Here is a 26,361-nt window from a genome sequence, read left to right on the forward strand (position 1 = left end):
GGCCTGAGCAGCAGCCCAGGGGTTGTTGGAGAAATTAAGCAAATAATTTCAACCTCCCACTACATATGAGAAAAGCATGAGCTGTTAGTGGCATTTGTGTTGCAGTGTAATGGGTCAGAGGTTCTCCCTTGCCCTACCCCATTCCTGGCCCGTGAGCCATCCCCACCTGTTGAGAACGTACAAAGAGAGAAATGCTGAACTGATAACTAGAACTCCGCATCCTTGTTACCCAATGCGCTTGCTTCCACCATGACCTTTGTGTCTTCCCAGGGTACCCGGGACGTCTGGGCTCACTAACAACTTCAGTGCATCTCTCTGAGTTCTCCACTCAAGTCAGGTACTTCTCTTACCTGCCCTTGCCCTAAAGAGCCCTCAGCAGCTCAAAGCCTTCCACAACCCTCCCCCTGTCCTTCCTTGCACTCGGAGTTGCCCCCAGACAATGAACAGGCGGTGAACACAAGGCTTTTCTGTTTAATGTAATAATTTACTGTGTAACATTCATTATTCTTACATCGACATTAGGGTTACAGAGTATGGGCGTCTATAGTAGCCGCTAAGAGTAACTATCCCCAGTCCTCGTCCCGCTCCCCAAATGGTGGGGCAGAGAGCTGGACGCACGGTGTGGTTGTCGCAGGCGCTGTTACTCTAACCCAGGGCCCGTGGGACGGGAGTTCTTCAGGTGGTGGGGCAGAGAGCTGGACGCACGGTGTGGTCGTTGCAGGCCCTGTTACTCTAACCCAGGGCCCGTGGGACGGGAGTTCTTCAGGAGATAACGCTGGCTGCGCTGCAGCTCAGAATAACAAAGCTTTCTAGACCCAATTTGCCCCCTCTGAGCTCTTCTTCCTCCATCGGGCTGGTGTAACCAGTGATCTCTACTGATTTCAATGGGAGTTAATGGTGCCCAGCACCTCTCAAAATCTGGCCCCTGCTTTGTAGATTCTGCACAGTCCCTGGGACAAATTCAGCACTGGCGTAAGCAGCTGCAACTCCACCGAAGTCCATGGAAGTGTCGCTCGCATGCAGCACGGCTGGGTTTGGCCCCCGTCAGTGAATTTCTGCACCCACACGGTCGTTTGAAAGCAGTGGTCCAAGCGGAGTGGGGTCCCGGAGGTGTTCTGAGCAGGCCCTGGGGCGTGGAGGTTTCAGTTGCATAACTTCCCCCTGGGCTGGAGTCAGGCTGCTGCCTGAGTGCAGGACCAGAGCAAGTTCTGGGAACCAGATGGTGCTGGTAAAAGCAAAGCCTCTGTCTCTAGTGAAGTGGGGAGACACGGGGCTGGGGAACATCTGCTACTGAACCAACTTCTGCGGATGAGAGGACCCGCGTTGGAGCCACACAGAGCTCTTCTGCAGGGCTGACCTGTCTGTAAGCTCGAAAGTGTGGCTGTCTCACCCACAGATGTTGGTGCAATAAAAGACATTACCTCACCCCCCTGTGTCTCTCTAATCCCTGGGACCAACACTGCAAACAACCGGGAAGTAGGTTGATCGAGCGGGTGGGGGTGGGGTGCTGCAGCTGGGCCCACAGTCAGAGTTCACGTGGCCCAGCCAGTTTGTAAGGTTTCTGGCTACGCAGTGCTGGCTCCTTAGCGAGTGATTCACTGCAGGGACTCCTTGCTGCTTTCTTTGCGGGATATTTAAGTAGAAGGGCCCCCGGACCGTCCCTGCCCCTTGCTTGTCACTCTTTATGCTGTTAATTCTCTCACGCTGGCCCGGCCAGCCTGTGCTGCTGGGGAACGTTACCCAACAAGGTGATTCTTGTACCTGCCTATGCTTGCTTTTCTCCTCCACCAAGGCTCAAAGTTGGGCCTACACTCCTTGCTCCTGCCCCTTGAAATTCCCCAGAGCCCTGTTTAGCCTTCCCTCGGGGGTCATGGCAGCAGCTCCTCTCCAATCGGCCCAGGAAAAGTAAAGTGGGGTCGGAGATTTGCTGTTGTCTGAGCCACTGCCATATTGGAATCAGCTGGGGCTAGTGCTCAGGGTCAGTTACTTGTCTTCAGGGCAGAGGACAGCCCTGCAGTCTGCCCTCCATCTTGCGCTGTCTTGCTGCCCTGGGAACTGTTCTTGCACCGTGCACGGGAAGTTTCCAGTAACACTGCTCCCACCAGCACAGCCTCTCTGGATCCCAGCTAGCAGGTGAGACGTCTCCACTGAAGAGAGGTTTTTCTCTACCCTCTTTAGGAGTCAATGGTTCCTTCACAGTTGCAGCTGCCCCTGCACTTCCCTCTGACAATGAAGCTATTGCAGAAGGGCAGGGTGTGGTGCTACTATTCGTGTGTGAGGTACACCTGGGATCGGAACCCCCACCTCCCAAGCCCCTCTGCAAAGTGAAACGTTCTGCATTGCTCCCAAATGGCCCAGCTTTATCTTGCTGGGCCATTTAGTGGCACATTAAACCCCAGGTCCCCTGTAGGAGCTGCATCAGCAAAGCTCTGTAACAAGCACTTCCCAGGCTGGGCAAATGTTCCTACAAACAGCGTTTCCTCGGTTGTCTCATTCACTGGGCTGAAAGCTCAGGTGTTTGTGGTTGGCTGAGTGCCTTCCCCTGCCCAGGCTGCTCTGTACTTTTCAATCTCGCCATGAAGGCCTACCCATCACCTTGTGCTGTGGCTAGGAACAGCAGTGTTACCAGTTCCCCAGGAGGAATCGCCTGCAGGATTAAGTAGGAAGAGAACCCACATTGAGAAGGAACAAAGTTGCTTTTTAAAGCAACAATTAGTACCAGAAGTGAAGCACAATGTGCAGGCCTTGATCACTGGGATTCAGGAAGGGGGGGATTTCTTCTGTAGTAGGAAAACCTCCCTGAACAGCAAGGGGACAAGCAAAACCAGCCTTGAGCGATACATTTTTTTGGGTTGCGAACCGCTGCTGTGTCCATGATCTAATTTCACCGCCACAACCCAGTGCCCCCATCCCCTTCACCAGATATATTACCAGCAATACATCCATCACCACAAATGCCAGATCACCAACGATCCATAAAGTACTTCCATCAGACAAACCACTGCTAAGCACCCCTGACTTGCAGCCTGGCTCCTTTGCCCACAACCAAAGCAGGGTGCTTAAAAACCCACAAACCCCCTCAGGTTGGGTTTGCAATGAACCAGGGGCTTTCAACACTAGCATTAAAAATATAAAAATATGTATATATTGTACAGGCAAGAAGCATTCAGTATTGGTACACTCACATACAGCACAGCCTGCTACGTAACACGCTGCCCTCTGCTCGAGCACAACATCCCCGGCCCTTTGCCATTATAAACAAGGAACATTAAGTACAACCATGTGTTTCAAACACACTAATGATGATGATGAGGTGGCTGCTGTCCACCCCCCAAAATAACAAGCTATTTAGTGTGGTGGGCTGGGGCACTGCCTTCCCCCACTGCAGCCAGAGGCAGATATTCCAGGAGGAGCTAATCACCTTGGCTGGTTAAGTCCAGCACAGGGAAGGGGTTTTCCCCTCCGGACCAGATGCAGTATGAGGTGATCCTGTCTTGTGCAGCACACCTTCCATGCAGGGGCTCCTGGGGGAGGTGACCCGCAGAGGCAGCTCTGGCTTCCCTGGGGCTTTCCCAAGCAGGCCGGGTAACAGTCTGGTTTCGTGGCTTACACACCTTCCTTGGCTGCTGGTCCTGTCCCAGGGCTGGGTGCCATCCCGCCGCAGCAGAGGCTGCGATTCTCCCCCTGGTGCTGCAGAGCGAGGCCCGTTGAAAGCTGCTGTGTGCAGCGCTTGGCAGGAGAGTTGGGAGCCAGAGCAGGTTAGGCTCTTTCCCATGATTTGCAGCCCAAGCAGAGACGAGAGGAATGGATGGTTTGCCCTGCCCCCACCTTTCCCCAATTCACTTCCCAGGGCCAAAGAGATTGAAAAGTGGAGGAACATTGTACCCCTCCCCCATTCCTTCCCTGACCCCAGCAGGGGCTGCCAGAGCTGCCCCCTTAGCGGCACTTCTCTTGGGGAGCGCAGGGAAGTAGCCGTTCCCTAGGAGCTGCAGGACGGGCTGCTGACTTATCCCTAGGTCGACTGGTCTAAGCTGCAAGCCCTGGAGCAGAGACCCCCCTTGCAGCCTGAGGCGCCCAGACGTCACTCCACCAGCCTGCAGCGAGCGTCCCGTCTCCAGCCCAGGCATAGACAGCTCCCCTGGAGAGAATGCTCCTCGGCCCACCTAGGCAGACCCCGGCACTCATACCTGGGACGGCTGTCCTGCACCCGTACGATAGCATGGGATTGTGGTGGCCGCACACAGTGCTTAATCTGTGCCGGGACTTGCCGGGGGCTCGGCAGTTCAGAGCCCCGGCACCTCTGGGTTTGTCGTGTCAGTTCTGAAAGTTAAAAAATTGCTTGAGCCTCGGCACCTCTTTCATTACCAATTAAGCACTGGCTGCACACGACAGCCTTCAACCCTGCTGTGAGGAGGGGGCTGGCCCGAGGGGGGCCCCCAGAGCCGGGTCAGTGAGGAGCAGAAGAGATGCAGGAGCCAGTTGGGGGAAGATCCGTTCTCTCTGCTCCCACTTCACCACGGCCAAGGGCCCTTGAGACGCAAGCGGTCGAGTCCAGCTCATGCAGGCCGCCCACGGGGATGGGATGAGGGCGGGTGGGGTGGGGAGAAGGGGGCTGCAGCAAACAGGACAGCGACACGTGCACACACAGCACTGGATGGCATGGACCCTCCTGAATGCCATTGTGTGTCTGTCGCAGCGATGCCTGGCGGGGGAAAGGGGAGCTGGGTGGTTAGGCTGACTCGCTGCTAGAGGCCAGGCTCACCGCAGCTCCTGCGCTCTAGCTGAGAGGCCCAGGCCCTCCCGACGCGGGAGTGAAGGTGCTATTGGGTAGGTCTTTCCAGTTCAGAGATCTGAAAGGGGCACCTCCCGGGAGAGGAGGCCCAAAGCTTGACCCGCCGGCATTGTACATTAGTGGCTGCCTGGGGAGGAATATCCCCTGGATTCTAAATGGCTATTTTAGAATCTACCACTGTTCACAATGTTTGAAAACCCAAACTATTGAAATGTAATGACCATGGTTTATGTAGGCCCTACACAAAAACAATGTTTTGGGCTCCCTCTGCAGCAGCAGCAGCAGCGGCTAACAAGCAATGCTCAGACCTGGGCTGATTCCTCCACGGACTCTGGGGATGTGTCTACACTTGGTTGTAAACTCGGGTCTGGGGACCTGGGCTGTGCACTTGGTGTTTCCACACTGCGCTGTCAACCTGGGTTGACAGCTGCTGCACCCGCCTCTCCCAGCCGTGCTCCCGGGTCCTTGCCGCACGACACAGACCGTCTGACTCGGGCCTGAGGCTCTGAGACGTGTCCACACCGCAATGTAACAGGGCTTGGACCCGAGCCTCCGTAGGGCTCGGACCCACCCCCAGCAGGGTCCTGAGTGCTGGCTGACCTGAGTCAGACGGGTTTGTGTGTGGACGGAAGTGGGACTTGGGCTCAAACGTGAGTCAGAGACCGGGCTTAGAGTGTGGCATAGGCATACCCTGGAGCACAAGGGCTGCGGTTTGGCGAGGCCGTATCCCGAACAGGGAGAGGGAGCGAGTCCACGTTGGCCAGAGACCAAAGGGGTTTTATTCCCAGGCTCTCCGGGGCTGCTGCACGCAGAGGGGAGTTAAACAGCGAGCAAGCTTCAATGTACTCCACGGTGACCTTATAAACCTGCCGACAGGCCCAGCGTCCTGGCCTGCTGCTGAGTCTCACCCGTTGCTCTGGCATCCACTCCCAGGGCAGAGCCAACGGCTCCAGGCAGTGTTGGCTGAGCCACTGGAGGGGGCAGGGGAAGAACAGACCCGGCTCTGGCCTGGGGCAATGGCTGGTGCTGTTTCCAGCCCCAGCCAAACTCTGTGGGCAGAGGAGCCTGTGCGGATGAGCTCAGCTCACGCTCTCCCTCCCTGCCTCCCCCCGCCGGCTGCTCCCTCGCGCCAGCAGAGCGGGTGTCACTTGAGCAAGGATATGTCGTCGGCGAAGTCATTGTGGTCCCGCCGCAGGCAGCGGAAGCAGCGCCACTGGAAGACCATGAGGCACAGTGGCAGCATGAAGAGGGCACAGATGGCCGCCATGACGTAGGCGATGGTCATCAGGGTGGACTCGTCCGTCTGCGGGATGTTGTAACCGCAGTCCTCCATGTTGGGGTGCACGTAGGGCCCCTCCACTGCTGCCGTCCGGAACTCGTCATGCACTGCGGACAGGACCCCAGCTCAGTGCACCAGTGATGGGCGGCTGGCGCGGGGGCCGTGGCTACGCTTTGCTCAGCAGAGGGCAGCGCTGGCGCCAGGAGGGAGACCAGGGCTACCCTGTATGCACGGCCTGACGGTTCAGAGACAGCGTCGGAGAGGCACGAGTGGGCCCCGCGAGTCCCCCAGCTCAGCCCTCACCTGGTGGGGCCCCAGAGCTGCCGTATGAAGGATGAGGGCAGCTGCAGAGCTCCATGGGCTGCACCACCTGGGAGCAACCATCATTCTTGTCCCCTGCCCCCTCTAACCACATGAACCCACTGCTCAGCTGGGCGGATGCGTCTGCCCCACTGGGACCAGCACTGCCCCCTTCCTTCCTGCAACCAGGAGAGGGGAAGCTGGGTGACTCGGAGGGGGGCTGCCGTGTCCCCCTCTCCTGCAGCTATCCCCTGCTTGCAGGACACCAGAATGAGCCAGGACCTCGGCCCTGTGGAGACGTTACCACCCGCCTCGAATGCCCTGCCAGTCCCTGGCTCTCCCCCTGCGCCGCACGCCCCACCCCTCACCGTGGCAGGTGCTGACGGCAAAGCCGATCCGCTTGCGGGCGCGGTCGAAGACCACGTAGAAGCCTTCCATGATGACTGCGCCCATGACGGTGCCTGTGGAGGACTGGGAGATGGCGAACTTGTAGCAGTCGTCCTGGGACGTGGCCACGTCCTCGACAGGGCGCAGGTATTGCTGGAAGGAGACCAGGGGATGGGCGTTATCAGAGCCCCTGTGGGGCAGGGCACAGAGAGCTCCAACCTACAGCTGCGTTCTGAGGAGCAGTCACCTCCCTGGAGCCCCAGCTCACTGGCCCGGGACTCGTGGCTTTACCACTCTGAGTCCAGGGCAGCCCCCTTCCCTCAGCAATGCCCAGGCCAGCCTGGGAAGGGGCAGGAGAAGCGTGCACATGCAGGGCTGGTGTTGGAGAGGGGCCCACATGAGCTGGATTTCAAATGCCCCTCCCCCCAAATGTTTGGGGTGCTGGGCTCCCAAGTTCTGGCTCAGCCCGTTATGGAGAGAAGGGCCAGCTCTGAGTTGGGAGCCCCCCGGCCTCCCAAATAAAATCTATGGCGTTTGGTGCTGGCCCATGTCCAAGGGCGGTGCTCCTGCGGACCCCCAGGGACTGAGCTCTGCGGCTCCTTCCCGGTCACACGCTCCCCGAATGCTGCCTGTGAGCGCCCAGCTCTGGCCTCACTCGCCCGCCCCGCCGGGGACCCACCTGGGGTAAGATGGTGATCCGGAAGGACTGGTTCGTCGCCTCGCCCATCAGGTAGAGCGATATGACTGGGAAGATGTGCCAGGGGGTGGTGCCGACTTGCCAGCAAACCAGCTGCTCCCCCAGCCAGAAGCCATCTGGGAACTTCTCCGTCTGCCCCGGGGGGAAGGAGAGAGACTGTGAGACTGCGCTGGTGCTCAGTGACTCGGGCTAGACGGTGTCGGTGCAGGGTGTCCGTGGGGGGGACTCTTCCCTCCAGGGCGGAGCTGATGATGGGGTGGGGTGTTTTCATGCTAGTGACTCTTTTAGCGGAGGCACGAAAGGAAGGCCCTGCCGGTCTGTGCTCTGTGTCATGGCGCTCTCCCCAAGGCAGGGCTGCATGCCCACAGCCTCCAAGCCGCAGGTCAGCTCACATTGTAAGTGTCCCACTTCCCCAAGTTTCCTTGCAGTTTCAAACGGAAACAGCATTCTTCACTTCCTGTCCTAGCCAGCTGCCACCTTTTACCCCAGAGGGGACTGCCTTTCAGTGGTGGGCGAAGTGACCCCTGAATATAGTCTGCTAAGCATTCTGTGAGAGCCGGGTCACAGTGGCTTGGTCTCTGGGGCCCTCAGCATTCACCAGGGACCCGGCTGGGAACGGGAGGGGCTAGGGTTTGCCAGAGAGCGATACTGACCGAAGACACTGTTTTGATGGATTTCACTGCAGCCTCAAACACCTTCTTTGGCAGCCGGAGGTTGGTGGTCCCGCTGTCCACGATGCTCTTGTCGTAATTATACTGTGGGGGCGACACGGCGAATGAGGCACCAGCCCCTGCTTCTCTCCTTCTCCGTGGGCCCCCCGAGGCAGCACCCGCCCAGCTCCCCACTTAGCTGCACCAGACAGGAGGCTGCCAACAGACTTAAACAACTGTTCCTGAGGGAGGCGGGGTCAAAGCCCCGGGCTTGGGCTGATGCCAGCTGAGCAGGTCGCCTCCCGCTGCCAAGGCGCCTGCTCTCCTCCAGCAGAGCTTCGCTGGCTGCGTGGAGCCTGCCAAAGGCAGCCGGGGAGGCAAAGTACGGAGCGTGTCTGGCTGCAGAGCTCAGCGGGCAGTTCCCCGGCAGTCCCTGGGCACAGGGGATTTGTCACATGTACTAATCCAGGGCCAGGCATGTGTGCTGGCTGTGGGACCGGGACTGGCGCATGCACCTGGAGAAGCATTGATCTCCCTGCTCCGGACGAGGAATGGGCCTGCACACAGACAACTCGCCCCGTTCACTGTCTGCGTCATGCTGCTCTGGGCGAGGGGCCCCTGCGCCGCCTCCAACCTCCCCCCCTCTCCTGGGCACAACGGGCCTCAGTGTGTAGGGCCAGGGGGTGCCCCCATGCGCCGCACGGGTCTGCAGGGAGCCAGACCCACGTGGTGTGCGAGCTCGAAGCCCAGCCTCCCTGGCCACCATCCCTGCTGTGCTGATACGTTGGCCCCGTCAGTGCCACGGAAGGGCTGAGAATCAGGGTGTGCCGGGGGCTGGGGGAACAGTCCCCACTATTTCTCTCTGCGCCTCCCACAGGCATGTGGCCCTCGCTCGTGCAGCCACGGACGTGTGGCCTCCCACCCCCGTCACCTCCTTGCAGTCCATCTTCAGGTCCTGCCCATTGATCTCCATCTTAACGATGATGACCTCGTAGTACCACTCCTTGCGGATGGGTGTGTACCAGATGCTGCCAACGTGGAGGGAGTGGTCCACGCCCCCGATGATCTGCAGCAGGGAGAGGGGGGTGAGCTGCCATCAGCCCCGGGAGCGGGGCACAACCGTGGGGCTTGTGGACAGGAGCGCTGCCAGCTTTTCTGCCGTCCTAGGCGGCAGAAGGTCCCGCCCTGAAATGCCGCCCCCCACAGAGGCAGTGGAAGGTCCCACCGCTGAAATACCACCGCGGTCACCGCCCCCCAAATTGTAGCGCCCTAGGCGACCGCCTAGGTCACCTAATGGGTTGCGCCGGCCCTGCTTGTGGAAAAGGAAATGGGGAACCAGCAAGAACGCTGACTCTGGAACCAGTCCCCGAGGGTGGGTGGGGCGCTCTCTGCCTCGCAACCCCCTGGCATTGCTGCAGCCAGCGCCTGGCACCGCCCCGAGCCCAGGGTCCCAGCGCTGAGCTGAACCCGCGCACTTACCATGCTGCCCCCAACCGACGCCAGGGCCTCGGACTCGTTGGGAGAGAAGCCGGCCCCGCAGAGCTGCAGGGAGAAGATGTTGGGCACCCGGGTCTGCTTCACCAGCGAGTTGAAGAAGGGCTCCAGGGTGTCGTCAGGCTGATGGGGGACACAGAACCACAGAGCTATGAGCAGCTGGGAGAGACGGGGCAGCTGAGAGTGCTCCTCGGGGACCCCGCGGAGGCCTGGCTCCATTCCCCTGCACTTGCTACAGAGAGACCTGGTGTTGGGCTCCAGGTGGCCGACACGTTTCTGAAAGCCAGAGCCAGTTCCCCCAGGGACTGTGTGTGGGTGACAGCAGAGCTAAGAGGAGAGGGGATTTGCCCGCTCCAGCAAGGCATGCCACCAGCAGGGCAAGGAGCAGCCGGGAATTTAGGTCTGGCTGATGGCAGACTGGAAATATCAACCGGCTGAGATAGCCTCATCCCCAGTGTCTAGAGCAGCGTGTCTTGGGTCACTGATACAGCCAGGCCTGGGGGGCAGGACACGGGTTCTGGTCCCAGTGCTGCTACAGCCTCGGGCAAACTGCAGTCTCCCTCTGTGCCTCAGTTTCCCCTTATATAAGATGAGGGCAGCACTAGGTGGCTGCCTTGTGGGAGGGCTGGAGAAAGGCAGGGTGTTATTGCTCTCCTCTTTGCAGGGCTGGGTTTGGGGTGCATTGATAAAGCCAATAGCTGAGTGGCATGGGGCTGGGTTTGGGGGGCAGTGATAGAACCAATAGCCAAGCGCTGTGGGGCTGGGTATGGGGGCCAGTGACGGAGCTGGTGGCCGAGGGACTGGGTTTGGGGCGTAGTGACGTAGCCGGTGGCCGAGGGGCCAGGTATGGGGACCAATGATAGAGCCGGTGGCTGAGGGGCCGGGTTTGGGGGGCAGTGACAGAGCCGGTGGCCAAGGGGCTGGGTTTGGGGGGCAGTGATGGAACCGGTGGCTGAGGGGCCGGAGGGCTGGGTTTGGGGCGTAGTGACGGAGCCGGTGGCCGAGGGTCCAGGTTTGGGGGGCAGTGATGGACCCAGTGGCCGAGGGTCCGGGTTTGGGGGGCAGTGACGGAGCCGGTGGCCGAGGGTCCGGGTTTGGGGGGCAGTGACGGAGCCGGTGGCCGAGGGTCCGGGTTTGGGGGGCAGTGACGGAGCCGGTGGCCGAGGGGCTGGGTTTGGGATGCAGTGACGGAGCTGGTGGCTGAGGGCTGGATATGGGTTTGGGGAGCATTAACAGAGCTGGTGGCTGAGGGGCCGGGTTTGGGGTGCAGTGCCGGAGCTGGTGGCTGAAGGGCTGCGTATGGGTTTCGGGAGCATTAACAGAGCCAGTGGCTGTGGGGCAGAGTTTGAGGTGCTGGATGTGCTCCCATACACAGCAGCTGCCTGGCCCCTCCTAGGCCTTGTGGTGCTGAACCCCATCCAGGCCGGCGGCGCCGCGCTCACCCGGGCGATTTCGGCATAGGCCAGCCCCAGAATTCCTTCCCAGTTTGACCCGTTGATGAAGAATTTGTCGGACTCTGTGATGGCAGCGATGTTGGCGCGGACGGTGACGTTTGGGCCATGGGGGATGGTGACCAGGTCCGTCCCCAGTTCACCTTCCCATTTGCCCTGGGTGTATGGCACGTAGACCCCTTTCCGCAAGTCCCGGTAGGTGCTGGACCTGCAACGAACGCCAAAGACAGGAGCAAGCCCTCAGGCTAGTTCTACTGGAGCATGGGAGGAGCTGGGGAAAGGGTGGGAGTGTGTGGGGTGGGCAGGACCTGGGGGAGGGATGGCCATCTGGGCGGGGCCAGTGAACCCCTGGGATTGTGGAGCTGAGAATCGGTGACGGTGCAAATCTCCATGTTTATCTGCGAGTGGAGGGATTGTGAACTCACATGTATGAATGTGTGTGCGAGCAGACATACGTCTGGGCTACATGCTGGTGAAACTGGCCGCATGTCCGTGTGTCCCCAGCCCACCTGCATCTCCACAGTTGGACTATGACCCCCTCCCCGGGACACCAGAGGTGCCCAGGCTAGACTGAACTGCAGCATCCCCATAGGCCCCCTCTGCTACTGGCCCCACCCCAAAGGGAGCCCCCCAGCAGCTCCAAATGCTCCTTCGTGTGGTCCCCGCACTGGGATGAGATTGCAGCTGTCAGTGTGCACAGGGCACTCTGAACCCTGGGGCTGATTCTAGGGCATGGGGGGTGGGGCTCCCCCTCCTCAGACCCTTGGGCCAGGGTCATGGGAGCACAATGGGCCCAGCCAAGGGGAGGGCGACGAACAAGCCCAGACATTGTGCCCAGTGGCTCAGAGGCCGGGCAGTGTTGTAATGTGCCGGGGGGGGACTCCTTTGCCCCCCTCAGCACAGAAAGGGGCCATTGAGTGCCGCCCCAGCGCAGACGCAGCCATCATGGAGGCCAACCAGCATCTGGTCGTGTCGGCCCTGAGCCCGGGCTGGCGCCGTGCCTGGCACTGCCAGCCTTAGGATTCGAGGGCCAGAGCAGGGGCCCCGGCACGTACAGTGTGCAGGAAGGGGCTGCTCTGTGCCCGGCTGCCAGCGAGAGGCCTGCACAGGCCCCCTCCGGTTCCCCACCAGGCCGGCAGCTGCCTGGGGTATCCCAGCGATGGAGCACGCAGGAGCCAGCCATGCGGCCGGCCTGGGGAGCGATTCCTGGGCCCGGCAGAGGCCCCCAGACGCTCTCCCAGAAGCAGTCTCAAGGGTGGCTCCCCGCGTCCAGGGCCTTTACGTCGCTCCAAACTCCCCGTCTGCAAGGTGAGGACAGACACGTCCCTTGGGCCGCCCTCTGCCTGGTCTACCTAGAGAGCTGGCTGGCTGAGCCGGGACCCTCTCCCGAGGAGCCTGTGCGGTGCCCAGTGCCGGGGTCCTGCTGCCAGCTGGGACCCTGAGGTTCTGCAAATAATGACACCAACGGGCTGCGGTGATGGGTGGCGTGGGAGGAGCAGCGGCAGACGAAGAAGGGGGTCTGACGACAGAGAACAGCAATAAACACTGTTCCAGGCAGGAGGCCAGATTCCGGTCAGTCAGCCGGCTGTAAATCCGGAGTGGCTCTGCTGCAGTGGATGGGCTTACTGCACGTTTATACTGGCATCCCTGGGCGTTGGTGCATGCAGGCCAGTGACCCCTCAGACCGGCCTCGGAGCTGGAGCTCGCTCTGTCCGTGCTGTGTGGAGCGATGGTTCATCTCATTACTCCATGGGCGCACGCTGGGGGCCCCGGAGCGGGCCCAGTGACTAAACCTGGCCATTGCTGCCAGCACCTGCCCCAGCCTCGTGCACCGGCTCCTTTCCTGCCCGTAATTCCTCTCCCCGGAGGGGAGCCGCCAGGGCTCTGCGAGTGCTCGCGGGGGGCCACGGGGCAGCCTCGCCTCATGCAGCTCTTGGGGCTGAGCCCAGAACCGCCACCCTGCCCGAGGGGGGAGCCCAGCGAACCCCCAGTGGGTTCCACGCCAGAGAGAGACGGCCCCTCGGGAGCCTCCTGGGCCTGCCCTCTCCGAAGTGGGATAACCAGCCGACCTGAGCAGCGGGTGCAGGGAGGGAGCATTCCTGGGGGCTGTGGTCTGAGGGCGATGGCTGCTGTCAGCTCAGGGCGTGATTCCGTGAGAAGCGGCTTCCGCAGGCTACCAGGCCAGGGGCCCAGAGCGGCAGATGGGGCGCGGGGAGGGGGCACAGGTTGCGGGTGGAGAGGGGCACCGCGATCTCTGCTTGGGCTGCTGTGGCCAGGACCTCCCTTCACAGCAGGCCCCTCAGCATCTAGCTATGTCTGGGGCCCTGGGCCCAGCAGGGAGCCCCTGGCACTGCCACAGCTGGGGATGCTGGCTCAGAGCAGGGCCCCCTCCCCAAGAGGGGGAAGAGCAAAGTGGGGATCCCATGGGAGTTGCTTTTTGGGGCCAGGGCGGTGGGTGCCCCATGGCTGAGCCACCAAGTGGGGTGACTGGGCTTCCCCAGTGCAGCGCCGCGCTCTGACCCGCCAGCCTCTAGCACTCCGGCCATACTCACAGCTGTCGCTGGTAGTACCTCCGCAGGAAGGCGTGCGGCGCTGCCCCCACGGCAAAGTTACTGCTCCCAGTGTCCACCAGAATGTTCAGCTGGGGAAGGAGAGGGGGGAGCCACGTTACTTAGGAGCAGGAAACGTCAGTGCTAGTACCGCCCCACCCCTGCCTGGCTCCGTGGGGTAGCCAGCCCCTGCCATGGCCCGGCCTCTGGTGCGCTCTGGGCTGTTAATGCCTTAGCTTTTAATGTTTGCATTTATCCACAGGGTAGGGAGAGTGGCAGTGCCCAGATTTCCTCTGCCCACACCCGGTGCCCCAGGGGCCTCCCCGGTGCCCAGTCCTGAGTCCCCCAGCTCCAAAGCCAGCTGGGAACGGCCCTTTCTGTCACTATTCCCAGGGAAGCCTCAGACTTCAGCTCTCCAGCCCCACTCCCTCCGGCTGTCTGCAATCAGCCTCTGCAAGCGGGGGGAGGAGGGGGTTGCTGTGGCAGGACACCCGACTCCTGCCACCTTGCAGGAACCAGCCCACTCAGCAGCATGGCTGGGCACTGCGGAGGTATCCACTTCCCTGCGGGGCAGGGCGGGAGAGCCAGGACTGGCTCCGCATTACTCCGGCGGGACACCCCGGGGGGCGCCAGGCATGGTGCAGCCAAGCTCCGGGGGCTTAAACCGGAGCCCAGGGAATGTCTGGCCGCATCAGACCAGGGGTCATCCAGCTCAGGGCCTGCTCTGCCAGTGGCCGGCCCCGCAGCTGCACAGGGAATTCCCCCTCTAGGACACTTCTGGGACTCCAGGCCCCCTGGGAAGGGTCCCTCCCTGGGAATCGCCCCCAGCCACCCTCACCCTGTAACTCCTGCCCGGGCCCCCTTCGGGGCATTGGTTCCAGCGCTGATGTGGAAGGAAGAGTCCAGTCCAGTGAACCAGTGTCCCCACCTATGCCTGGCAGTGCCAAGTACGGGCTCAGCTTGACCCCAAGGTGCCGGGCAGGGGGGTAGATGGGCATTCAGAGGCACGAGGGCAAAGGTCGAGCAAACCCCTTCAGTCACCCAAGTGAGGAGGGTGTTCCCTGAACGCCCCCCAGTCCCACACTCCCAGGGGAGCAACGGCAGAGCAGGGCGAGCGGAACAGAGGGAAGGAGACCAGCTCCAGGCCCTGGTGACATATTCTGCTCAGAATCCTTCCCATCAATTTGCACAAAGGGATCTGGCTACTGCCCCTAAACTCCAGGCAGACCCTTGCCCCTTTGCAGGCTCAGCCCTTGCAATGGGGCAGGGGGAGATGCTCGGTTCCACTGGGTATCAGTTCTACTCCAGGGCCTCTGCCTGCTGATTTGCCAAGACTGCCTTGTCTCACAGCCCCCAGAGGGGCTTCTGCTCTTCATCTGCAGAGCCAGAGGGCACTTGCGCTATCAGAAATTCACTCCGGCTGCAGCGGGGAGAGTTGTCCCAATGAAGCTCTGACACCAGGGTCTCAGCACTGCACCTCCCAGAGCAGGCTTTTCCTATTGCCACTGCCTCAGCACGCTACTAGCCCAATGGCGTGCGACGCGCCACTGCCTCAGCGCGCTGCTAGCCCAATGGCGTGCGACGCGCCACTGCCTCAGCGCGCTGCTCGCCCAATGCCGTGCGACGCGCCACTGCCTCAGCGCGCTGCTAACTCAATACCGTGCGACGCGCCACTGCCTCAGCGCGCTGCTAGCTCAATGCCGTGCGATACGCCACTGCCTCAGCGCGCTGCTAGCTCAATGCCGTGCGACGTGACGCTGCCTCAGCGCGCTGCTAGCTCAATACCGTGCGACGCACCACTGCCTCAGCGCGCTGCTAGCCCAATGCCGTGCGACGCACCACTGCCTCAGTGCAGCACCGTGTACTGCTGTTGCAGTGCCAGCCTGTCTCAGTGCAGTGCTGTTTCACAGTTAGGTTCATTGCTTGCTTGGCTCATTGATGAATTCTTTGTGAGCTATTTGGGTGAGGAAGAGCCTCTGCTTGGAACAGTCACCGAGCAGCGAGTTTCTCCTTTGCCTTATGTTCCTGCACCGCCCCCTCCTCCTTGCAGAAACAAATCCATTTCCATGTCAGTGGCCTCTGACACAAGCCTGCGCTCTGCTCCCTGAGGGGTCCCTGGTCACATGCTCTGTGATACCATGACAGCAGCCTCCTCGCAGCTCCCAAAACATGTCCTCAGCCTAACCTGGGAAAACACACCCGGCTCCAGCATCAGCTTTCCCCAGCCATCAGAGGCACAAAAGAACCCCACCCTCGCCCGCCCTTCTGCCCCTGAAGCCCTGGGGGTCAGGGGCAGAGAGCAGCCCCCTCTGCTCAGGTGGGACCCACGGCAAGTGCCAGCCACCTACTGGGTCTTCCTGTGAGCAGCGAGGCCCACCCAGAGGGAGTTAACGCCTCACTCATTTTCAATCCCTGCAAAGTACTGGGGCTTTAACATGTCATTAGCGGGAGGGGGCATCGCCAGGACTCCTCTGCCCCTCCGTCTGGCCCTTTAGACCCCTGCTAGACAGGCCGTAGGCCTCACACAGCTCTGCCAATGTCCCGCAATCCTGCTCCACCCCTCATTATCTCCTTTAGAAACTGCCCTTGTGCCACAACTGTGTCCTAGATCGGTCCTGCTCTGCGGGGTGGCTAAAAGCAGGGCAGGGGGCACTGCTCACACCCCCCAGCGACGTGTTTCACAGGGTGGAGCAGTACAGCAGCCGAATGCACCCTCCTGACGAGCCCCCTCGGCTGTGTGTAAGTCAAAGGTTTAAGAGCACCCAGAGACACCGTCAGCAGCTGGATCGCAACTGATACAGCAACACCTGCGCTAAGAACCCCATCTTCACTAGGCAACCCAGCGTCTGCAGCCCCCGCCTCTAAGCCCCTCTGCACGGCTTCCAGTGCCTTTCTGTTTCATCATTAATTAAAGGCCATCTGTGCTAGGCAACTGATCCCTTTTTCTGATCCCTTGGGTGGCCACTTAAGAGAGGTCTCGCTGGACCAATACCCCGCTAAACAGGCAACATATGGCAGCAGGGAGAGAGGATCAGCCCAGCAAGGCGAATGGTTCACATCCTGAGACCTTACCCCATCCGCACAAGAGCAGTGACCAAGGCGGGGCCCTGGGGAGCACACAGGTAAAAGCTGCAGGGTATCTGGGACCTGTGTCCTGGTAACGGGGTAAAGGCTTTGGAAAGCCCAGGCGCTGTCAGACAGGCTGGGACCGGGCTGACACCGTCATTCACATCTGGGCCCAGTGCGCACGAAATGGCATTTCATGTGGCGTAAACGACAGCACGAGGTGCAGGGCAGGAGGATCAGGCCCTGTGAACTCGGGTTTCGGGGTTTGACGGGGATAGCACCTCTCTCCCAGAGACTCCACCCAGGCATTGCTCTGGACTGGGACGTGGGAGCCAGCAGCACCTAGCCGGGTGTGTCGGAGAGGCCTCTCCACTCCGGAATTCACCCCCGACGCCCTTGGTCCGACGGAGCCCCCGTCTATGGAACTCCCGGGTTCCCTGCAGACACATCTCTGCTCCGGAGGGCGAGAGGTTGGGGAGGGGCCCATGGGTGGCTGGGAGTGGTCACATGCTGACATTGCCACAATATGCAATGGGCTCTAAAGTCTGACTTGTTGCTGAGCCTACAGCCGGGCGGGTCCGAATGGCGGAAACGGGGACTCCCAGTGGAATGAAATACATTATTGAGAGTGACTCCCTGGGGAGGTGCTGCACAGACCCATAATTACAGCACAATTGACATGGCATAAAAATCTAGTGTCCAGAGACATGAAACCTAACGAGGGAGACAGGGCCAACCAGGAAAGGATGGGGGAGGGCGGGAGGTGATGGGAAGGCAGCAGGACTTGGAGATGGAAATGCCTCCAGGCTGATTCTTGGGGAGCAAGTTCCACCCCCTGGGGGCTGCCAAGGACCCCATCAAGGCATGTGATGCCCAAGCACAATCAGATGCCAGGCTGGGCTCTAGGAGGCATTCTGGATGCAGCCAGGGCCTGAGGACAAAGCTCACCACAGGCAGCATTAGTGAGGGATATCAGTGCTTAATGGCTCTGAAAAAGCCAGGGGACTATCATAATCTGGGAGCAGCAGCTTTGATAAGAAAGTGCTTAGAGTGCACCCATCGGTAACCCAGCTTGCTTATAAAACACAGTGTGGTGGTCTGCAGCCCCTGGCAAACCCCCAGCATTGCCAGTGAGTGCGTCCTGCACTCTTTGAGGTCGAGACACGGGCTGACATGTCCCACGATGTGAGCGGGCCAAGGGGCTTGAGGCTAGCCACTAGCCAGCCCCTGTTTGGAGCTGGAGCCCCTTTAAGAACAGGAGTTGGGCCTGAGAGGGGCTGATCAGACCCAGCTGGGAAGGGGGACAGGTGATCTCTATAGAGTCTGAAAGAGCCCAGCTCAAGGGAGGGGCTACAGGAAGTTGGGAGGTAGTTGAGGAAGCTGATGTTGAACTGATTTAGTGTGTTCGAAGAAGAAGCTGGGTCTGAAGGAAGGGCCTGAGCAGACCTTGGGCTTGGTGCTTGTCCTTCCTGGGCTGGGGAAAGTCTCCAGTAGCCCTACATGGGGCGTGTGCATTCAGGTGCAAATTGGGGGCAGCCCCTGGCTGCTGGTGAGTGGCCAGTGGGGCCCCTAGGGTGGGCAAAGGTCAGAACCCCGGGCTGCCCTGGCTGTGCAGCAGCACTGCGCTCTGCAGGCCTTTCTGGTGGCCAGGCAGGAGCCCCACCTACGGCGGCCAGGAAGAGAGGGGCAGCAGGGAGCTGAAGAGCCAGTCTGCCTGGACAGGGCTGTGCACACAAATGGGCCTGGCTGCTGAGTGAAGGTGAGTTACAGATTGGTGCCGGACACAGTCTGTGTGACCCATGCCTGGAGCTGTGGCACACGGAGCCCTGGGCGGCTGGGCCCGTTAACAGTCAGATTCTTAGCCGGGCTGTACTTGGCAGTGCTGTCTGGGCTTCTGATATTCACCAGGGCAGAAGCTGATTTGACCCTGATCCTATGTGGGGCTTAGCTCCCACTGTGGGTGCTGAGTGCTCTGAGTCTGCAGGATTGGGCCCTTCCTCTTTAAGCGGGATTTTCCTCTTTTGTTTTTTAATTTGACTTAAGTTGTGCTGCTTCATTCTCCACTCACATCTGCGTGAGCAAGACCCAGTATTACTCTTAGACTAAGGAGCCCATAAAGCAGTGGTTCTCCATCAGGGATGCGCTGAGGTCTGCCGGGGGGTCCATCAGCTCCTCTAGAGACTTGCCTAGTTCTGCAACAGGCCACGTAACTAGCACTAGTGGAGTCAGTATGAACTAAAATGTCAGACAGACAATGACTTGTTTATGCTGCTCTATATACTAGGCCAGTGGTTCTCAAACTCTTGTACTGGTGACCCCTTTCACACAGCAAGCCTCTGAGAGTGACCCCCCCCCCCCATACAGTAAAAACACCCTTTTATATATTTAACACCATTATAAATGCTGGAGGCAAAGCGAGCTTTGGGGTGGAGGCTGACAGCTTGTGACCCCCTCCTCCCCCATGTAATAACCTAGTGACCCCCTGAGGGGTCCTGACCCCCGGTTTGAGAACCCCTGTACTATACACTGATGTAAGCGCAATGTTTATATTCCAGTTGATTTATGTTATAATTATAGAGTAAAAACGAGTCTGCCATTGTTCAGCACTAGTGTGGCTGTGACACTTATATTTTTATGTCTGATTTTGTAAGTGAGGTGACCCTTGGGGGTAGGCAAGACCAATCAGACTCCGGAAAGGGGTACCGTAGCCTGGAAAGGCTGAGAGCTACTGCCCTAAGGGTCTTAGGTGCACAAGAAACACCTGTATTTTACACGCTTAGGCTGTGCAGTGCTGGGGGAAAGGCGTTTGCTACTGTGCAGTGATCCATGCCAGGCTCTGCCCCGCGGCCCCCTTGGAAGGTGAAAATCATGAGACTGGAGTCAGGGGATGGGCCGTGGATCCATGTAAAGGATCTAGAGTGCAGTGGCTTTGCTGGTGGTAGAGCGGCAGTGCTGGGTGTGCAGGGCTCCCTTCGTGGAGAGCAAGGGAGGGCAGGGGCTGGGGAAGAATTCCAAAGCTGTCTGGAGGGACAGAGTGGTGGGGGACGGGACACATGGAGGAGGGCATGACATTTGGTAACCCTGGATTTGTAATAAATATCACTGCTGCCCTGCACCCTTCACGTGTAGTTCTGGAAGCACGTTGCACACATTAATGCACAGCCTTACCCTCCCCCTGGGAGGCAGGGCAGTGTAATTACCCCCATTTCCTAAGTAGGGAAACTGAGGAGCAGAGAGAGTGAGGGGGAGATTTTCCAAGGGCAGTGAGTTGCTCAACTCTGGCTGAGAGTCAATGGGAACTGGGTGTCTGACTGCCTTGGAAAACCAGCCCACGAGGAACTGACTGAGGTCTCTGTCAGTCCACGGTGGAGCCAGGAGTAGAAGCCAGATCATGTGGAGACACGTGCGTGTGGACACACACACTTTAGTGGGTGTAAAGTCTATATAAAAACGCCTGCTGAAGGGATTTTGCTCAAACTTAAAAACATAAAATTCCAATGTGGACGGGGGCCAAACATGAAAGGCGCTGCCCAAAGAGTGAACGTTTCAGAAATGTGTGTGGAAAGGGGAGGTTCTCACTGAAAAGGTCTGGCAGTCTGGATATGTGGCAGATTCCAGGCAATTGCTCCAATCAGACCTGGACAATGAAATTTTTTAAAATTAGATTTTGAGAAATAATTTTCTCCCTCTCCTTCTTCCACTGTAGGAAGTAGTTTCCTAGAGTATGGGGGAAACTGAGGAAAGATGTGGTGTTTCCTCTGTAACTCTTTTTCCCCACAGTCACTCCTTCCATTTTCTCCCCTGGACATTCCCCTCCTTGTGTCCATCCTTCCTGCCCAGAAACAGGAAGGCTTGGCAGAGCTGAGTCTGTGTCCCCCCCAGTCCGTGTGTGATAGGCTGGAACAACTTGGATCCTGGGTGGATCGGCACCGGGGGGGATATGAGGGGGGGGAAGCAGTGACACGCCCTCCCCAGTGGGTTACGTTTGCTTTCCGCGTATGCCTGTGTGAGGCACCCAAGTACGTGCTCAGATGTTTGCGCTGGTTGGGTGCTGAGCATTTCTGCCATCTGGCCCCTCTAGGCGTCTAAATGGGCGCTAAGCGCTTTGGCGAATCCGCCTCCTGCGTGGGGGGTGGGTAGGAAAGGCATGCCAGATGCAGGGGTGTGGCATGCGTTTGGAGGGTGTCGCAAGGAGGGGAGCTCTTTACAGTTATAACTGGCTCATAGCTGCTCTGTATGGGGTGGCTGGAGCTGCACAGCGAGGCCACCAGCAGGGAATTGGATGGGTGTGTAGGGCAGCCACTGGCTTGGGGAAACTTTCACTTTCCACATGTGCATCTATCCCAGGCCCACCTCTGCCCAGCACCAGACTGCTCTACAGTATTATTGGTACAGCCCCCTCCATTGTTTGTACCCACAATGCATGTATGTGCACTATCACGTGCTACATGGGATACTGGTTTGCAGCTCCCAGTGGGAAAGTGACCACATCTTATAACTGGTACTCATGGGCTGTCTCTGCAGTAGGCCAAGGGCAGAATGGACTGCATTAGTAGGGGCATTGCCAGCAGATCAAGGGAAGTGATTATTTCCCTCTATTTGGCACTGGTGAGGCCAGGAGAGCCGCCAGCTTTTCTGCCGCCCTAGGCGGTGGAAGTTCCCGCCCTGAAATTCCCCCCCCCCCCAGAGGTGGCGGAATGTCCCGCCGCCGAAATATCGCCGCGGTTGCTGCCCCCCAAATTGTAGCGCCCTAGGCGACCACCTAGGTCACCTAATGGGTTGCACCGGCCCTGGGTGAGGCCACATCTGGAATACTGGCCAGCTTTGGTTCCACTACAGAAAGGATGTGGACAAATTGGAGAGAGTCCAGCAGAGGGCACCGAAAATGATTAGAGGGCTGGAGCACATGACTTACAAGGAGAGGCTGAGGGAACTGGGATTGTTTAGTCTGCAAAAGAGAAGAGTGAGCGGGGCTTTGATAGCCGCTTTCAACTACCTGAAGGGGGGTTCCCCAGAGGATGGAGCTCGGCTGTTCTCTGTGGTGGCAGATGACAGAACAAGGAGCAATGGTCTCAAGTTGCAGTGGGGGAGGTCTAGGTTGGATATTAGGAAACACTATTTCACTAGGAGGGTGGTGAAGCACTGGAATGGGTTATCTAGGGAGGTGGTGGAGTCTCCTTCCTTGGAGGTTTTTAAGGCCCGGCTTGACAAAGCCCTGGCTGGGATGATTTAGTTGGGGTTGGTCCTGCTTTGGGCAGGGGGTTGGACTAGATGACCTCCTGAGGTCCCTTCCAACCCTGAGATTCTATGATTCTATGACTGCAGGGACTGGACCATGCTCCTATCCCTGAGGCAGCCTCTCTGGCCCATAACTGGGGCAAGCTAGCAGGGGGCAACTTGCCTTGCAGCTGCCCACACGCTTTCTGGAGCCAGCTAGAGGACTCCAGTCCTCAGGGCTTCCTGTGTAGCATCTCCCACCAGCCCCTTGGACATGGACCATGTTGGAAGGGACTGTGCTGAGCTCCTTGCCCAATGGACACCCAACTTGCAGAGAAGTCAGCAGGAATCCAGCACCCACTAAGGGGCAAGCACTGGGCCTAAAGAACAATCCATCTGCCTTGGGACACCCCTGTGAGCATCCCCAGGTTCCCCCTGTGCTTGTCAGCCACCTGGATGCTGATAGCTGTGAGCATCACAGCCCTGAGGAGGGTGTGGAGCTACACCAGGCCATGCAGGGCCAAGGAAACCCTGCTTCTTACTAGATCACTTCATCAGAGAGGGGCTGGCTTGTTGCAAACCCCAGCTCTTTTAGTTGGCTAATATGCTCCCAGCACAGCAAGAGCAGGTCACTGGCTCAAGTCTCATGCTGCATATGAGTGTGAGCTACTCAGGAGCTCAAACCAAAACAAACCCTGGAAGGTTTGACCAGTCAGGAATTGCATCCCCAATCCAAGCAGATAATAAACATGCTTAATGTGCTGGCATGCACATGCTGCTTGCCGTGTGCTTCCGTGGAGATATCCTCTGGAAGCTCAGACTCCACACACCCACTCTCACATCTGTAACCACATGCATGCTATGCACACATGTGTATATATACATACTACTCTCACATGCATACAGATTACACAGTCACCTCCTCCCCAGGCACTTCATTAGCACCTGATTCTGCATGACTGCAGTCAATAGGAGCTTTACTGTTGATTTCAGCGGGTGCAGAAGCAGGCTGGTATTGTGTACACACAAGATACAATCCCACACATATCTACATGCACACACACCTGTGCGCGCCCATACACACACAGCCTCCCTCTATTTTTTAATCATCCTGTAGGGTGAAACTCAAGTTCCCTGAACTGCACCCCACTTTCATTTATAAATGGCTGAAAACAATGAAGAAAACACTGGTGAAGTGCCAGGCTGGTCACTCGCACAAGGCTCTGTGTTTTCAGTAGAACAATGCTGCCATTTCTGAATCTTCCTTCTGATGGGTGTGCAGCTGTGGTGACATTTTCAAAAGAAATACTTGTCATTTTAAAATAGATCTGTATTTCTCCAGGGGAGATTGTATCCCCATGCCCTTCCCCTTCCCTATTTCCCCCTCCTTCTCATGCATTTCATGAAGTTGCTAAGGCATCAGAAAACAATTGCAACCCCTGAATATTGCTGTTGTGCACAAGTAATGCAAGTTCCTTACTTGCAGGCTGGATCAACCTAAGCACAACGGTGTCAGCTAAGGACAGAGGCTGGCTCGGAGCTTTGCATTTCAGTGCTGTAGGGTTATCACTACGATACTGTAGGGTTGAAGGATCCATTTGTGGCCAAGTCTTGCAGCCCTGGGCTCTGACATCCTGGGAGTCTGCCCTAAAGAGAGGCTGAATTCGTCTTTGTGCTGCACTTCCTTGGGTTTGAATATTAGTAAAACACGTACAACAACCATCATCCAGATGCCCAAAATAGCCAGCCATGAAACACAGGAATCAACAGAACTGAAGGCCTGTTCTGTGACTATATAGGGAGAGTATTTACCAAAAGACACCTCATTTGTACATCATAGAACGTAATTGCCACGCACAGTCCTACATTCTGGAGTGTTTCGTTTGCAAACACCTATGGAGAGCAGTTTATAAAATGCTATTTCTACACCCAGCCCTTTCCTTTTGTGTCTGAAATGGGTATCTGTAATGCCTCGTGCAGGCACACGGATAATGGCTCTGTACTCTGGCCACAAAATTCCCTTGAGTGAAGTTGTATTTCTCACTCTCCGGCAGTCAGTCGTCGCTTTCTAAAATTGCTATTTTTCCCTGCTCAAAGACTGTTTAGATTCTCTCTTGACCAGTGTGTGGTCTCTCTGGAGCACAGTCACACAGTACCTGGGTGACACACACACACAAATAATATAGCGGTACACATACCAAACCGCCCATGCCTCAACTTCTGTGAAGTCGGGGCTTGGTCTCAGCTTCGCAAACCTGCCCAATAACCCGCAGCCAGGGAATGTGGATAGCACGCCTTACCTTTTGTGGGGGGCTCCCTAGAGTCATCTCCACATAGTAGCCCTGTCCAGATTTTCCTCTCAAGTTATCTATCATGTTCATAAAACTGCTTCTTTGTCTGGAATCCTCCCGCTCCTCCTCAGCTGAGCGCTGCATCCTGTGGGCCTGTTGCAAGGTCCCCATCCCATTCCTCAGAGGCACCCGGATCCCCAGATGTGGCTGGCTGGCTCGCACCATGCCAGACCCCAGCCACAACAGCAACCAGGGCAACATGTGAGCCATTTGGGTGAAAGCCCTGCCCAGCTCTCCCCTGAATTTGCTGTTCCTGAAGTGATGGTGCTGTTGCTGTCGTTCTTCAAGGAAATCCGTCCCTTTGAACAGACAAAAGGTAAAAGTTTTACTCAGATAACCAAATGCTCCTTCCTAGCAAGCCAGCAGTCACCAGCAGCATCTTTGGGGCAGAGAGAAATCCAGGTTGAAAATCTATCTAGACTGGTAAATCTAAAGTAATAACCATCAAGCATCTAGGAGAGGAGAGAGGAGATTCAGTGCATAAAAGAGCCTGGAAGCAGCAGTCATGCTGGGATGATTTTTTTTTCCTCCTCCTTTTGGTTAGCTGAAGCATGGGAAAATCAGGCAGTCTGGTCAATTTCCAGGCTCTAGGGACAGCATTTGTCAGTCCACCATAATCTCTTCACTCTGCAATCAAGATTTGGAGGCGGAAAGACTTGTGGGTGCCGCTGTCAAAGCCAAAGGTTTTTTTCCCCCCAAAGATCTCTGGGAAGTGTAGTTTTCCACTTTTGCTTCCCGTTCAGGTAACGGCTAAGGCCGGTTTTGATGCCCTTTGGTGAAAAGAAAAGTCTCTCTACTATCTGGACTGAATGGTCACAATTCTGGCTTTGTAGCCTATGAATTCTAAGAGAAAGAGAAGAAAAACCTTCAGGAACTCTTTCCCATATAGATTTCACCTAACAGGGGCAGCTGAAGAGAGCTGCATAAGAAAATGAAGTTGCTGTTTGCTTGTTTAAAGTATAAAGTTTATTTGTAACATGAATATGTGTGCACCTTCAAGAGGGTTATGAGTATGCGTGCTGAGGGATAGAGGAAGGTTCCTTGTCATAAGAAGCAAGGCTGATTTCAGGATCTGTAGTTTTTAGAGCCATCTGTCTATCTTATAGCAATATTACTAAACCCAACCATTCAAAGAAAGCACAAGACGTGACCCAACAAATCATGAGAGAGACCTAAAAATTGATTTTTTTTTTTAAATACATTTGGGGTTCTTTTTATTTACTTTCTGGTTTCTGAGCCTTTGGAGAGTCGCTTTTTCTCTGCAACTACAAGAGCTAGAATTTTGTTTTAAGTGAAAACTGAGATTCTTGCATAACTCCACGTGCAGGGGCTTTAAGAAAAACACCAAATATTGGAAGACTCACAATAAAATCAAGAGTGGGTTATGCTACGATAGAGCACCCTACTTCCCTCTCCAGGCATTTTTGTTTAGGCTTGAATTAAAAATCTGCTTCCCAAACAGTTCAATGAATGAATGAATTGAACCATTTTGCCTGGAGTCTGGAGATGATTTGTATAGGTTTTCAGGGAATATTTAAAAAAAAAAAAAAAAAAAAAAAAAGTAAAATTGAGCAGAAACTATAGCAAGTAAAGGACCAGGCTACAGGCCAGTAAAGTGAAATGCACAAAGTCTAAACATATGGGTCCTAATTCAGAAAACATGTAGGGCTTCTCTACTCTGGAAAGTTATGTCAGTATAATTATACCAGTATAGTTGTACTTGTACAGACATAACTGCCTGTGTGGACACTTTCTTCCATAATAAAAGTGGATATTTTCAGTTCATTTTAAACCCCTTTCCAAGCAACATAACCTAACTCGAAAAGGTCCTCCTAAAGTGTGTGTGTGTGTCTCTCGCTATATGTTTACACTGTTATAACTATAGCAGTTTAAATTCACAATGTAATTTATACGGGTAAAATTTACCTGTGTAGACAAGTCCACACTCAAGGACTTAACTATACTTGCACTAGTAGTAGCTTTATTGATTTCAATCTGGCTACTCAGATACATAAATAACTCATGTAGGATTGGTTCTCCCCCCCCACCCCCCCTTTTTTAACTTTAAAGCAAAGTTACAAAAAAAGTTAACGTATATTGTACATTACTTCTTACTTATTTGGGATCA

At 57.0% G+C, this 26,361-nt stretch overlaps 1 protein-coding gene across 1 annotated transcript; it reads right to left on the bottom strand.

The window, feature by feature from the left end:
• Positions 1-455: 455 nt before the first annotated feature.
• On the bottom strand, positions 456-24,692 carry BACE1 (beta-secretase 1). Its single transcript, XM_034754599.1, has 9 exons — positions 24,183-24,692; positions 13,603-13,691; positions 11,042-11,258; positions 9,585-9,722; positions 9,037-9,171; positions 8,109-8,210; positions 7,438-7,587; positions 6,740-6,911; positions 456-6,178 (listed from the first exon to the last, which is right to left on the bottom strand). Exons 1-9 carry the CDS (start codon positions 24,441-24,443, stop codon positions 5,937-5,939), a joined length of 1,506 nt encoding a protein of 501 aa, XP_034610490.1. The 5' UTR covers positions 24,444-24,692; the 3' UTR covers positions 456-5,936.
• Positions 24,693-26,361: the final 1,669 nt, after the last annotated feature.

This window comes from Trachemys scripta, chromosome 21 (genome assembly GCF_013100865.1).
Source record: "Trachemys scripta elegans isolate TJP31775 chromosome 21, CAS_Tse_1.0, whole genome shotgun sequence".
In the NCBI taxonomy this organism is placed as follows: domain Eukaryota; kingdom Metazoa; phylum Chordata; order Testudines; family Emydidae; genus Trachemys; species Trachemys scripta.

Coding starts and splice junctions, on each gene's coding strand:
- BACE1 (XM_034754599.1), bottom strand. CDS start 24,443: ATGGCTCACATGTTGCCCTGGTTGCTGTTGTGGCTGGGGTCTGGCATG. Junction 8,211..9,036: donor TGAAGATGGACTGCAAGGAG/GTGACGGGGGTG, acceptor TCGCCCCCACAG/TATAATTACGACAAGAGCAT. Junction 6,912..7,437: donor GGATCACCATCTTACCCCAG/GTGGGTCCCCGG, acceptor GTCTCCTTCCAG/CAATACCTGCGCCCTGTCGA.